We start from the raw sequence: 15784 nt of genomic DNA on the forward strand, positions 1-15784 counted from the left end.
CTTACCACCCCAGTGGCTCTTTTCCCTGCTGTATTTTTTCCATAGCACATATCTGGCATCTTACAGATTTCAGTTTCTGATTTCTTTATTATACAAGTCTCCTTTCTAGAATGTAAGCTTCGCGGGGGCAGAGATTTTTTATTGTGTTTACTGCCCTTTTTTGTTTTTAGTACTGAGAAACAGTGCCTGGCATGTATGGGCATTCAGTAAATATTTGCTGCTTAAGTAAATTATATTTGTATATATGATATATGTATATATTGAAAACAAGAAAGATGAAGTGGCTGCTGCAGAGAAATACTCCATCCAGTATGAAGAAATGGAAGTAAATTTTCTTTCCTGTGCTGAATAACCTCAATATTTTCCTTTGTTAGAGATGTACAGTCTTACTACGTCTTTGTGAGCTCATGGATGATGAAAATGGAATCTATTTTATCTAAAGAGCAGAGAATGGATAAATTTGCTGAAGACCTCACCAATAGATGTAATGTTTTTATACAGGTAGTTGCATCTTCTTACTTAGAATATTTGGGGGGGGTCATTTCTTTGTTAATCCAATGTACAGAAGGTACACTTTGAATAAATTGTAAAGGGTAGGATGTGTTTTTGTTTTTAAAACTGAAAATTGATTTGGTTATGTATGTTTGGATCTGTTTGACTTAATTAATTTAGATTTTCTAATATATGCATTTAACTCTCTACACTCCCTCCAAGGCATGACTTTTTTGCTGTATCGCATAAGTTTTGATGTGTTGTATTTTTATTATTCTTTAGTTCAGAATATTAAAAAAAATTTATTGTGATTTCTACTTTGCTCTCTTGGTTATTTTGAAATAAAATTCTTAATTTCTAAATGCATGAGGGTTTCCTAGTTAGCTTTTTATTATTGATTTCTAGCAATACTAAAATACTTCCAATATTTTGAAGTTTGTTGAGATTTGCATTGTGGCCCAGCCTGTGGACAGCTTTGGCAAACATTTCATGTATACGTAAAAAGAATGTAATTTGCCTTTTGTTGGTTGTGGTGTTCTATATATATCAAGTAGGGTCATGTTTTTTAGTGATTTTGTCTGAATATTCTATCAGTTACTGAGACAGCTGGGTTAGAATCTCCCGCTATTATTGTGGATTTTTCTATTTATCCTTCGTAGCTTTGTTAGCTTTTGTTTTATATATTTTGAGACGAAGTAAGTGCATAACATTTAGAATTGTTATAGTTTACTGGTGAGTCAAACCTTTTATCATTGTGACATGTCCCTTTTAATCTCTAGTAATGCTTTTTGTCATAGGTCTTTTGTTTGTGATAGTAACATAGCTGTACCAGTTTTCTTTTAATTAAGGTCTACATGGTCCATCTGTTGCCATCCTTTTACTTGCAACCTGTTTGACTTCTTTATTTAATGTGTGTCTCCTATAAGCAGCCTGTATTTCTCCCCTATAAAACCGTTTTCTGTATATGTCAATACTGATATTTAGATTTAAAATTAGCACCTGATTAGTTGCTTTCTATTTGTCTCACTTGTTCTGTGTCCCTATTCTTTTCCTTTCTTGCTTTCTTTTGAATTATTTTTATTATTTCATTCTTCCTTCTATTGGTTTGTTAATTCAGTATTTTACTGTTTTTTTAGTGGTTACTGTAGAGATACTAAGATGCATTACTGAACATTCAACTCCAATATAAATTAGTAGTTTCACCACTTTCCAGACAGTAAAAGAATCTTAAGCCACTTTAATTCTATTTATCCCTCTCTCACCTGTGCTGCTGCTGTGTATTTTGATTCTGTATATATTTTAAATTTTACAAGGCATTGTTGCTGTTGTTTTTAATAGTATTCATTTAGATATACCCATATATTTACCCATTCTGTTGTTTTTTATCCTTGTTGCATCTCCTCATCTTTCTCCTTGCAGAATACCTGTTAGTATTTCATTGAATTTTTTAAATTTTGTTTTTGTTGAGAAGTCAGCTGTCAGTTTTGTTGCTTTTTCAATATGTGTCTTTGTTTAATTGCTTATAAGATTTACTTTTTGGTTTTTAGCGATATTATTACTTTGATGAACCTATGTGTGGTTTTCTTTGTGTTTGTGCTGCTTGGAATTTGTAGAGCTTCTGGAATTTCTGGAAAATTCTCAGTCATTAACTCTTTAAGTACTATTTCTGTTCTATTCTCTTTCTGTTCTAATTATTTTTTCAGTTACATCTAACCTGCTATTAAACCCATCTGCTGACTTCTTTTATTTTTTTCTGAGTTCTTAATTTTAATTATTTTACTTTTCAGTTCGTTTCTTTTTTATAGTTTCCAGTTCTTTTATGAAATAATTTTGTGTTTTATTTCTTCAGCATATTCAACATAACTATTTTGAAGCCCGTGTCTAATAATTTCATTATCTAGATCTTTCTATTAGCTATTTTTTGTTGTCGTTGTTTGTTTTTGGATATGTCTTATCTCTTTGTATGCCTTGTTATTTTTAATAACGCATGTTGTATATGGAAAAACTGTAGATATAATTGAGGATCTGGGTATTGTTTTTCTTCCTCCAGAGAGGATTTAATTTTTGCTTCTGATACACAGCTAGTCTAGGACAAGTAGCACCCAGATCACCTCAGCCCAGTCATGGATTGAGATGACTTAAAGTGGGACCTAAATTCTGTGATGGCTGTCTTTTCTAGTTCACGCTTACTTTCTAGGGGGTAGTTTTTAAGAACCCAACTCAGAGCCTAGGTGATTTGCCAGGACCCCCTCCCCTCCTTGATGGGCCGTGAACTCGTATTTTTACCCTCCTTCCCTTGTGGGGGTTGTTGAAAGACACGTTTGGCTTCTGTCTTTACTACCCTCTTTGGGAATGGGCAGATGCCTCTGTGGGAAAGCAGCCACAAATGCCAGGCTCGTGTCTCTGGGTTTCTGTCTTCTCCCAGGTCTTGGCCTTGTATTTTCTTATTTTCTTGATAGCTCTTTGATGCTTTTCAAGAGATTTTAAAAATGTTTTGCCCAGATTTCCTAGTTGTTTTCTGTGGAAAGGTTGGTCCAGATTATTCTGCAGTTAACAGAAACAGACCCCAGACCTCCCCCCTCCCCATTTAGATGTTTAAAATACATCTTTCATGTATGTCCTTCACAAATTAATGACCGTCAAGGAATGGTGTGCTATTGGTCCATGAGTTCTCTGCCCCCTTTCCCCCACAAAAAAGAAACTCCCTTTTTTTTTTTTTTTTAACCTGCCTTAGAGTTATACTTTTGCTGTTCCTTGTCTCTGCTTTTTAACTTTTCCCAGTGCTGCACTAGGGCAGAGTCTGGTGTAATAGTCCTGTAGCTGACAAGGGTAAGACTTGTGGCTCTCTCCTGCATGTATGCCCCAAGCTTTGGTCTTATTGTCACCGCTTAGGATGCTACCTTCTCTCTCATTTCTTAGTTCTCTTAATTTTATCCCATCTCTTCACCACAGAGCTATTATTGGTTCACAAAAATCCCCTCTCCCCCCGTTGAGTATCACTCCTTTAGTGAGCCATTGTTACTGATGGTAGAGCAGGAGAAAAAGGTTGAGGATCACTGGCATATAGCTTCTGCCCTGGCTCATTGGATATATTCACAATAACGTAGTTCATCTCTAAACTGTACAAGTATCTTTTTTGGTCCCTCTTTATAAACCTAAAGAATCTCCATCATTATGTTCCTCTGTGTCCTTTTTGGATCTAAATGAAAATATATTTGAGAGGTAATACCCTTTTTCCTGTTTTGTGTTCTATACTGTTTCCCTGGGTTTACTAGCACTAAATTTTGTTTTTAAACCTTAAAAGACCTGTGGCTTCCTTCATAAATAGAAGGATAGGAGAGAATCTGTTCTTATTGGGCTGGAAGGAGAGAAAGTCTGAATAGCACCAGCATAAGCAGGGGACATGGTAGCAGATGGATAGTAGGGATTGGCCTGGGTGAAAAAGAAACGGGGATTCGCTTGGAACTGAGAAATACTGTTGGATATCTGTACTGGCCAGAGAGCAGCTCTCTTTCTCCTTCTCATTTTTCAATTCCTACTTCCTTAGAGTCCTCAGCTCTTGTCTTAAGCTGCAGCAGATAAGAGTCTTTATCCTCTTGCCTGGCAGGTAAGATAAGGATGAATAGATATCTTCCTGACATCCAAATCGTTCCTCTGAAAGTTTTGTTTTAATGGAAAGATTCTTTAACTGTGGTTATATGCTGTAATGTCAACCGTACTAAACTTCTGGTAAGTGATAGGTTACATAACTTTTAAGGGCTGCTTTGAAACTTAACCATCATGTATAACATTGTGTAAGAAAGAATATTTCAAAATCTTAAGAGCTGACTTTAAAATGAACTTTAAAAACACTAGTTATTGGCAAGTTGAAGAAGAATTATTATTACATAGAGAATGAAATCTTGAAGAAATGAAACCTTTTCTTGTGATTATAATCAATGTTTTATATTATTTTTTATAGGGCTTTTTATATGCATATAGTATTAGTACCATTATTAAAACCACAATGAATCTCTACATGTCCATGCAAAAGCCAATGACCAAAACATCAGTTAAGGCATTATGCAGGCTTGTTGAACTTCTCAAGGTAGGTTTTAGATTATTTTACCTTGCCATTATAATTGAGAGATGATGTGAGCTTAAAGCAGGATTTTTTTTTTTTTGGTTAAGATTTGACTTCTTGATGATGATGAGAATAAAAAAATTATGGAAAAGTGTACTTATCTCTCAGCTGGATAACGGAACTAGCCACTGAAAGAAATTTCTGAGTAATTTTCTATGAATGGCCAATAAACTTTATTAAAAGTGAACATGTAGTGAAAGAGAAAAGAAGGAAAATGAAAAGGTTAACCTAAGTATTGGTAAAGTTTTACTCACGGAAGTTTTAAGCATGTTGCATGAGTTTTAAAAATACATGAGACGTTAATATTATTTTATAGTATTCAAATGTATATGAGGCTAGTCAGCAGGAGGCTGTTTATTTTGTAATTTAGAGAAAGTGTTATAATTTTGGGATTTGAATACTTTTGAAAATGTGGTAAAATGCTTCTTAGCATACTCTGTATAAATAAAAAAAAGAAACTCCTTACAGGCAGGAGAGCCCACTTTTAACCTTTTGTAAAAACTGAAATAAAGATTCGCTAGTAAATTTCTGCTAATAGTGGCTTTAGATTTGTTAGGAAATAAAGATAGTTTGGAGATTGTGTCTTTAGATTTTTAGCATTTTTTTCTTTAAGGTATTACCAGTTATTTTTTATGAAATACAAATACAGAAGTGTATATATAGATGCATATATATCTTATATCTAATATATAAGCATAATTTTAAAAATAATAAACACCTAAAAACCTATCATCCCACTTAGGAAATAGAATGTTACCAATATTTTCAAAGCCCCTGTGTTGTCCCTCCCTGATCGCATCCTATGCTACCTCCTCAGAGGAAGCACAGCCCTGAATTTTATCATTCCCTTGTTTCTTTTTAGTTTGCCACATATGAATGAATTTATCAACCATTCATTGTTTAGTTATGTTTTTGAAATTTGTGTTAATGTATTCTTCATGTATTCTTTGGCTTGGTTCATTTTACTCAGAATTTTTTATTTGAACTTAACCATGTTGGGATGAGTAGCTGTAGTTCATTAATTTTCATTATTGTGTAGCTTTCCTGGGGATGGACTTTTGGGTTTTTTTCCAGTTTTTGCTATTATAAATAATGTTGCCATTTTTGTATATGTCTCTTGGTGTAATTGTGCAGAAGTTTTTCTGAAGTATTGTATACCTGTGAGTGGATTGCTGGGTTCTGTGATATGTACATAATCAGCTTTTCAAGATGATGCCAGATTGTTTTCCAAAGTAGTTCTATCAGTTTACACACCTCCCACAATATATTAGACTTCCCATTGTTCCCTAACTGGCCAACATTGGTATCATCAGCCTTTTGTGTGTGTTTGTGTGTGTGTGCACGTGCACATTGGTGTTTATAAATGATTTTATACTTAACATTCATTTCCCTGATTGTTAATGATGGTATCTTGTCTAATACTATTAACTGTGTTTCTTTTGTGAAAAATATGTTCATGTCTTTTGTTCAGTTATCTATTGAAATTTTTGCCTTTTTTAAAAAAAAGTGTTTAATTTGTTTGGTCTCTTTACATATTCTGTGTACTAATCCCTTGTGTGTGGCAGATACTTTCTCATACGTTGGCTTGTCTTTTAATTTTCCTTATAGTGACTTTTGATAAATAGAAATCATTAATTTAATATAGTTGAATTTACCAGTCTTATCCTTTATGGTAGTGCTTTTTGCCTCTCATTTACAAAGGTCTTACCTAGCTCAAGGTCATAAAGATATGCTGTAATTTTGCCTAAACGTTTTAAGTTGATTTTCATAAAATCACTTCTGATTCTTTTTAGGCAATAGAACATATGTTCTACAGGAGAAGCCTGGTTGTGGCTGATTCAGTCTCACATATAACACAGCATCTTCAGCATCAGGCTCTTAATTCTATTTCTGTGGCCAAGGTATGAAAGTTAGTATGTATTCAGCATAATTATCTTATCTTTCTCGTTTGCCCTTCCTGTTGTTTTATTTGTGTTTTCTAGTTAAACCTGTGTACTCCGTTTCTTCAAACACAGTATTCTTGGTTATAATCTCCATGGTATTTTATGATTTTGCTTAGAGTGATCAGGGTTATCTTTACTCTGAACTTGCAGCATTAACACAGTTCTATTAAAAAATGACATATTATGCATTTTAAAAATATGATGCATCTTCTTTTAAGAAATGATTTTCTTACTACATTAATACGGTAATTTTGAAGTATGCCTAGTAATTTGCTGTCCCTGACAGTGCTCAGCGATAATGTTATGGCAGTAAAGCATCTAACATTATCACAAGAAGCTGAACGGGGAAAGTATTTGTCTGAGTGCTCTTAAGTTGAATCATGGAAAAGATAACTGAGAAATTTTTCTTCTGCGTCTTTTGTTATTGCCTCAGATTTAAAGCTGATATTTCCTGTTTTCTTTTATCTTTAAGAAAAGAGTAATTTCTGACAAAAAATATAGTGAACAGCGTCTTGATGTGCTTTCTGCTCTAGTTTTGGCTGAAAACACTCTAAATGGACCAAGCACAAAGCAACGACGACTTATTGTTTCTTTGGCACTAAGTGTTGGCACACAAATGGTAAATGTATTGCTATTTCTTATGGAATAAAAATGAGATCTGAGGTTTCACACTTCCCTTACTACTGACCTAAGAAACCTGTCCTTCAAGTGCAACTTCTCTGCCTTTTTCCCCTCCCTGATAGAAAACATTTAAAGATGAAGAACTCTTTCCACTTCAAGTAGTCATGAAAAAGCTGGATCTTATCAGTGAACTTAGAGAAAGGTAAGTAGGTATATGTAATGATACTCAAAAGATAGGGGTAATGGAAACATCAGGGCTTTTTTTTTTTTTTTTAAAGGATAGCAAGACAAGGAATATAACTTAGGTAGACCATTCGTTCCTGTTCATAACTTCTTTAGCATGACTAAAAGTAGACTGTGACAAGCGATCATATTTCTTTAACTTTGCTTCTACAGTAAGGCTGTAGCTTTTGGAAGAACTCACATGAGAAAATGTGATATAGCCCTTAGAGCATCTGGCAGACCCTGGAACATATTGTGATTGTTGTGATGCGTATCTCTGATGGACTTAAAATTGCTGCTTTATAACAAGACTTCATCTATTTGTGAGACTTAGAGCCATCTCACATAGTCTTCTGTAATTTTATTTGGGGCATGAATTTGAATTACATTGTTGGTTAGCCAGTCACTAAGATGAATTAGGTTTTGGAAGACTTATTTATATAGCTCCTGTGGCTTTATTGTTTTCTTTTTATTAAGTAAGCAGTAAGTTTCTTAATGGGAAAGTGGGTCTTCTGAATTTTGATTCCCAGCCGAATTAAGGTTTCAGCACAATTTGTATTTAATGCTCATATTTGTAACATGATGTTTTTGTTGTACTAAGAAGCTCAGATTTTTGTAGTTAGTGGCATTTAACTTTCCACCCTTGGTAGAAATACTGAGCCTTCTTTACTCTAAGATATTTAATGATCATTTTGTTGCCCAATAATGTGTGAAATAGTCACTTAGCAAAGATTATAGACAGGTTGAGTGCGACTGGTTTTTGTTGTTGTTGTCATTGTTTCGGTCACAGTTTTTTGAAAGGTCTCCGTTTCAGCTTTGAGACAGGTGCATGTGATGCAGGTCTTGTAAGTCTAGTCATATCAAATAATATTGAAAATAAATTTATTTTAAACTCCTTAAAAGTTATCTGTATATATTTTTTAATACCTTTATTGGAGTATAATTGCTTTACAATGTTGTGTTAGTTTCTGCTGCACAACAAAGTGAAACAGCTGTAAGTGTACATATATCCCCATATCCCCTCCCTCTTTAGCCTCCCTGCCACCCTCCCTATCCCATCCTATATTGTTTCTTAAGTATGCTTTAAAACTGAAGTGTATTTGCAGAATTCTGACAGTGTCGGGTATTGGAGTGTTTTGTTAACGTTGTTCAATTTGAAAAATATTTATTTTGTGGCTTTTCTATACTAATTTTGGGTTAAATGATGTAAGGAATACAAAAAAATGAGTAAGACAGAGCTTTTACCCTTATGATATATAATGTCATTCCTTTTATTATTTTTGGGGGTTACTTGAATTTTGGTACCACTAATAATTACTTTACATTGTAGAGTCCAAACACAATGTGACTGTTGTTTTTTATACTGGCATCGAGCTGTCTTCCCAATTTATTTAGATGATGTATATGAAAATGCTGTTGATGCAGCCAGATTACATGTAAGTAAAGAATAATGTAAAGAATAAACCCATCATTTTTTTAGTCACTGTGTAAACCACTTTAATTAATTTTAAAATAGATCATTTAATAAAGTGTTTTAAAACTGCTGATGCCGTTTTTTAACAGTGCTATGCACATTCAGTACAATTTATATAGTCTGTAGATAAATTTTATATTGCTACTAATGAATTAATATATATTTCACTCTTCCCCTCATATTCCTAATCATTCTCATTGCACTGGGTTTTAGTTTGTGTCAAAATAATATGACTTATTTGTCAGTAAGTTATATGTTGTTCAGATCTTTCCATTTCTTTATGGAAATGAGTGTATTTGAATGATCAAGGTAGGAAAAGGATAAGTTAATGTGAATTTTTTGTATACTTAAAGTATATGCTTTAGAGAATAAAATTCGACTCTTACTTAGGAAAGTAATATAGTCATATGTAAAAAAAACAGCCTTCAGATTGAGGTTTTGTCTTTTAAGGTAGATAATTAACCTTTGTAATATAATTTAGAGATGTAATTTTTCTAAATTCATGTACATTCTACTTTTCGTCTTAGTACATGTTCAGTGCTTTACGTGACTGTGTACCTGCTATGATGCATGCAAGGCATTTAGAATCCTATGAAGTACTTCTGGATTGCTATGACAAGGAAATCATGGAAATTTTAAATGAGGTAACATATTTTGAGATTGAAAAGCTTAAAACGTGTCTAGAATGCAATGTTTAGAAAAACTTTTTGGATTGAAGCAGGCTTTCACAAATTTAAGATTATTATTGTAAATCACAAAGGAACTATCACTATTGTGCTAAATTGGTCTTTAATTCCTAATTTTTAATATAGAAATCCAGATTAGGTATTTGGAAAACTTTTTTTTACTTTAGTAAGTAGTATATTTGAATTTAAAGTTCTGTTTATTAGAAGAATGCAAATGCAAAATTGGTTTGACTATTGTCTGCAGCTAATGGTCATATAGTTAAGGTAACTTAACTATTAATGTTTTATTGGATTTCATTTGGAAAGCTAATGACTGAAATATTTTATATTTAAAAGTATAAAGCCTATTACTTGTGTAACAGATAATTTGAATGCAGTATAGTACATCCATCCCTGTTTTAATGAAGTGTGTATTATAAACACTGATATCTTTAAAATTAAATTTCCAACTAGCAGTATTTTTATATGGAGGGAGGAATTAAAAATGAGTAAACTTCACAATATAAACCTTATATAGGTTTGATAAAATTGTGAAATTTTTAAATGTAATTTCTCATATTAAATACTTGTATTTAGAAAATAAAATACATGTCTGGCCAGTACTTAGAACCCCGTGGTACACCAGAAAAAAATGATTAATTTCATTGCCTTTAGCTCAGTGAGTTTTGTGATTTTTTTTTAATGATTATTAAAAGGAAGCTTTTAAAAAATTTCCTCTCTTGCATATTCTCAGAACCTTTCCTCCTTTGTTGCTGGTTTCTATAAATTTTATGCTTAATATTGTGTATTCATGTTCCTTGTAATGAAGCCATCAGATGTTAGCTTTTGATTTTTTTTTCAAGGGTGTTATACTTAAAATAGTAATGAATTCATTAGAACTCATCTAACTGCTCCCTGGTCAAAAAAAATCATTGATTTTCAATAGATAGCAAAATAATTTCACTCTCCCAATAAAATAATATTTTACCATAGAGTATTTAGACTCTTAAAGCAGTTTGACAAATTTTTTCATCATTGCACAGATACTAAAGCTCTAACAGTGAGAACATAAGACACCTAGAAGAGTAATACAATTAGAATATTATTTTGAAAAATTAAGATAGCAATTCTTTTGTGAATAGCATTTGCTGGACAAGTTGTGCAAAGAAATAGAGAAGGACCTGCGACTTTCTGTGCATACTCATTTAAAGCTGGATGACAGAAACCCTTTCAAAGTTGGCATGAAAGACCTGGCCCTTTTTTTCTCTCTGAATCCAATTCGGTTTTTCAATCGTTTCATTGACATTCGAGGTGAGTGTTCTGGTTTCCTTCTTAGGGTCATATTCTATATTTGTTTGCCCTGTTAAAGAGAAAATAACAAAAACGAAACCTTGAGAAAATCTTTCTTTGTTTTAGTGCATTTATTCTTGAATTTCTTTTTGTTTCTTCATTTTTATTTTCCTAGCACTTTATTTATTTATTTATTTATAAATAAAGGAATTCCTTTATTTTTTATTTATTTATTTATTTATTTTTGGCTGTGTTGGGTCTTTGTTTCAATGTGAGGGCTTTCTCCAGTTGTGGCAAGCGGGGGCCACTCTTCATCGTGGTGCATGGGCCGCTTACTATCACGGCCTCCCTTGTTGCGGAGCACAAGCTCCAGACGCGCAGGCTCAGTAGTTGTGGCTCATGGGCCTAGTTGCTCTGCGGCATGTGGGATCTTCCCAGACCTGGGCTCGAACCCGTGTCCCCTGCATTGGCAGGCAGATTCTTAACCACTGCGCCACCAGGGAAGCCCCCTAGCACCTTATTTTAAAGGAAGAAATTTAATGTTCAAAGACAAGTTGTTTCCTTTTTAGTTTCATTTCTCTGCCTTTCCTACTGTTCATGAATCAGAAAAGTTTTGATCGTTTTTTTTTTTTGAAGCTTATGTAACTCACTACCTAGACAAGACTTTCTACAATCTAACAACAGTAGCTCTTCATGACTGGGCCACTTACAGTGAAATGAGAAATTTAGCTACTCAGCGTTATGGATTGGTTATGACCGAGGCACATCTTCCTAGTCAGACTTTGGAACAGGTATAGTATAAACTGTTCTTAGTATAGTCTGATTGTGGCATGATAACAGTATTTCTCTAAGAAAAATTTTTTCTTTTTACTTTATTTAGTATGTGTTTATATTCCAAGAAAAAACCTCATACTTGAGAAGAATAAAAAATCAGATGGTGCTAATTTGCTTTATGAAAGAATTTACCACAGCCTTCCAAATGTTTATACTTTTCCTTTTGTTGAAAATTTGAAATATACATAGATTTATATACAGCTTTTCAGAAACATGCTGGGATAGTGAGGCGACTTCTGCCGTATTTTAAAAAGTTTAATCAAGGTGACAGTTAAGGATTTTAAACCTAGATACAATATATAAGCTTTAATATCTTAGAAAATTGGTTAAATTTATGTAATTGTATTTGTCTTAAAATGAGTGCAAACAAGTATTTAGCTTTACTAATTCAATAAGCTAATTTACAGTATGGCAGTATCTCATGAGTGCAGAGGTTTGTTTTCAGTTAATTTGCATGTAATTCTTTCTAAGATAATCCAGATAATATTTACCAAAAAATCTTAATTCAGTTCCGAAAGTTGAGGATCATAATTTTTCATTCATCTTACTGCATATATAGGGACCAATTGCAGGATCAGTTTGTATATCCTTTCATTCATTTATTTATAAATTTAATATTTACTGAAAACATGCTAGACACTGAACTACATTGAGGGATACAGAAATAAATAAAAACACTCTCAGCTCATGTGGGAGGAAAAAAATGAGTAAATAAATTTTTAGATTAAAACATGAGAAAATCTATAATAAAAACTTAATCAAAGGGGTATTGTGATATTACTTTGAGCCCCAATTAGAAAAGCTATGGAACAGTTTATATGATACCGTTAGGTATTAGAGTAGTAAGAATGAAGGATTCTTATTAGGTAACTTGTATATTAAAAGTGGTCTAGTATGATTAAAAGAAGCATAAGGATTTGGAATTAGATATTTTTAAATCCCTGTGTTCTGCCTCTTCCTAGCTTCCTTGCGGAACTCCCTTAGCTTCATTTTCTTCAGCTGTGGAATTAAAAAGAATACCTCATATTGGAGAATTCCATATAAAGAACCTTGCACAATGCCTGAAAAATAGTATATATTTTATAAATATATACTGTTTATATATAATACACATATTCTGGCTATTATATATAGAATAATAGCCAGAATCTGGCTATTATTTTAGAATCTTTTAGAATCTAAAATAGATTCTAAAATCTATTTTTAGAATCTAAAATAGATTCTAAAATCTATTTTTAGAATCTAAAATAGATTCTAAAATCTATTTTTAGAATCTAAAATAGATTCTAAAATCTATTTTTAGAATCTGGCCATTAGTTTACTTTGCAAAAAATATAGAAAAGATCTTTGGGAAGACAAATATTCTCAAGAGTGGTGGTGAAATGATTGTGAGTCATGGATCTTCAAAATTTTAAATTTAACCGTTCCTGTCTACACAGAAGGAATAAGATAACAAGCAGTCAGATTTCCCCAAGTAGATAGTCCTAATTGTACATGTCAGAAGACTCTTTTTAACCTTTGGTTGTACTTTTTGTATAGTTGTTCTTTAAAATAATTTAAAAATATTGGGAGACTTGGTATAAGCAGTAAGTCACTATATTGATATGTCTGATTATTTTAAACTAATAATAATAGAACTTCTTTGTGGATTGTTTTGTAGGGCCTGGATGTCTTGGAAATTATGAGAAACATTCATATATTTGTGTCTCGATACCTCTATAATCTCAACAATCAAGTGAGTGAGTTTCAGAAAAAAATTTTTTATTAAAAAAAATTTTTTTTTATATCTTCATTGGAGTTGTGTTAGTTTCTGCTGTACAACAAAGTGAATCAGCTATATGTATACATATATCCCCATATCCCCTCCTTCTTTAGCTTCCCTCCCACCCTCCCTATCCCACCCCTCTAGGTTGTCACAAAGCACCGAGCTGATCTCCCTGTGCTATGCAGCTGCTTCCCACTAGCCATCCGTTTTACATTTGGTAGTGTATGTATGTCAGTGCTACTCTCTCACCTTGTCCCAGCTTCCCCTTCCCCCCACCCCCATATGCTCAAGTCCGTTCTCTACGTCTGTGTCTTTATTCCTGCCGTGCCACTAGGTTCATCAGTACCATTTTTTTAGATTCCATATATGTGCATTAGCATATGGTATTTGTTTTTCTCTTTCTGACTTACTTCACTCTGTATGACAGACTCTAGGTCCATCCACCTCATTACAAATAACTCAATTTTGTTCCTTTTTACGGCTGAGTAATATTCCATTGTATATATGTGCCACATCTTCTTTATGTATTCATCTGTCGATGGAGATTTAGGTTGCCTCCATGTCCTGGCTATTGTAAATAGTGCTGCAGTGAACATTGTGGTACATGACTCTTTTTGAATTATGGTTTTCTCAGGGTATATGCCCAGTACTGGGATTGCTGGGTCATATGGTAGTTCTATTTTAAATTTTTTCAGGAACCTCCATACAGTTCTCCATAGTGGCTGTATCAATTTGCATTCCCACCAGCAGTGCAGGAGGGTTCCCTCCCTTTTCTCCACACCCTCTCCAGCATTTATTGTTTGTAGATTTTTTGATGATGGCCATTCTGACCGGTGATGTGATACCTCATTGTGGTTTTGATTAGCATTTCTCTAATGATTAGTGCTGTTGAGCATCTTTTCATGTGTTTGTTGGCAATCTGTATGTCTTCTTTGGAGAAATGTCTATTTAGGTCTTCCGCCCATTTTTGGATTGGGTTGTTTGTTATTTTGATATTGAGCTGCATGAGCTGCTTGTATATTTTGGAGATTAATCCTTTGTCAATTGCTTTGTTTGCAAATATTTTCTCATATTCTGTGGGTTGTCTTTTTGTCTTGTTTATGGTTTCCTTTGCTGTGCAAAAGCTTTTAAGTTTCATTAGGTCCCATTTGTTTGTTTTTGTTTCCATTACTCTAGGAGGTGGGTCAAAAGGATCTTGCGTGATTTATGTCACAGAGTGTTCTGCCTGTGTTTTCCTCTATGAGTTTTATAGTGTCTGGCCTTACATTTAGGTCTTTAATCCATTTTAAGTTTATTTTTGTGTATGGTGTTAGGAAGTGTTCTAATTTCATTTTTTTACATGTAGCTGTCCAGTTTTCCCAGCACCACTTATTGAAGAGGCTATCTTTTCTCCATTGTGTATTCTTGCCTCCTTTGTCAAAGATAAGGTGACCATAAATGTGCGTGGAAGAAAAATTTTTTTAATGTAGGAAGGCTGAGGGGCAAAGAATTGGTTCTCAATAGTGCAAGTTAGTAAAATAAAGAAGACAAAAAATAATTGTTTAGAGATTATCTTGTTTATTCCTTTGCTTTGACTGTATTATCTTTTTGAATGACTTTTCAATTATCTTTAATAAAATAAAATTCTAAAATTCTTGGGTTAACTGGTCAGTGTTTGCTATTGATTGTGTTTGTTTCATTACAGATTTTTATTGAGCGAACAAGCAATAATAAACATTTGAACACTATTAACATTCGGCATATTGCTAATTCAATTCGAACACATGGCACAGGAATCATGAATACAACAGTAAGAACCTTCTGGGAGGGGGGTTGTGTGGGTAATAGACCCCTGTTGAATTTGGTAGTTTGAAATATAGTTTTTTTCATCAAATATTCTGGTAAATATACATTATTGCTTGTTTATATTATACCTTAACCTCCATTTTTCTGTTTGGTATAATTAAAATGTCTGTCACTGAAATTGTGTTAGATGTGATGGAAGCTTTGTAATTCAAAAGGCACTTTAGGGACTTCCCTGGCAGTCCAGTGGTTAAGACTTCACCTTCCAATGCAGGGAGTGCGAGTTTGATCCCTGGTTGGGGAGCTAAGATGCCACATGCCTCGCAGCCATAAAAACCAAAACATAAAACAGAAGCAGTATTGTAACAAATTCAATAAAGACTTTAAAAATGGTCCACATCAAAAAAAATCTTAAAAAAAAAAAAAAGGCACTTTAGAATGTTTTACCATCTTAAGATCATCATTATAAATAACGTTGGAGATTTGAGGACATCAGCATAAGTATATATCTGGGTGGATTGTTTGATATTCTCTGTAAGTTGCTTCTGAAAGCAAATCATTGATAGTTTATTT

General features: G+C 33.3%; 1 protein-coding gene across 4 annotated transcripts in view; it reads left to right on the forward strand.

Annotated features, from left to right (window-relative positions):
* WASHC4 (WASH complex subunit 4) overlaps positions 1-15784 on the forward strand; it is a 70949-nt gene that overhangs the window by 19632 nt on the left and 35533 nt on the right. For all 4 annotated transcript variants that reach the window (XM_068560713.1, XM_068560710.1, XM_068560711.1 and 1 more), the window contains exons 14-24: positions 375-501; positions 4454-4579; positions 6409-6516; positions 7031-7177; positions 7302-7381; positions 8732-8837; positions 9403-9519; positions 10683-10851; positions 11467-11621; positions 13325-13399; positions 15114-15218. In XM_068560713.1, coding sequence (XP_068416814.1) covers positions 375-501; positions 4454-4579; positions 6409-6516; positions 7031-7177; positions 7302-7381; positions 8732-8837; positions 9403-9519; positions 10683-10851; positions 11467-11621; positions 13325-13399; positions 15114-15218 — 1315 coding nt within the window. The remainder of the gene's footprint in view (positions 1-374; positions 502-4453; positions 4580-6408; positions 6517-7030; positions 7178-7301; positions 7382-8731; positions 8838-9402; positions 9520-10682; positions 10852-11466; positions 11622-13324; positions 13400-15113; positions 15219-15784) is intronic.

The sequence above is a fragment of the Eschrichtius robustus genome, chromosome 13 (assembly GCF_028021215.1).
Source record: "Eschrichtius robustus isolate mEscRob2 chromosome 13, mEscRob2.pri, whole genome shotgun sequence".
In the NCBI taxonomy this organism is placed as follows: domain Eukaryota; kingdom Metazoa; phylum Chordata; class Mammalia; order Artiodactyla; family Eschrichtiidae; genus Eschrichtius; species Eschrichtius robustus.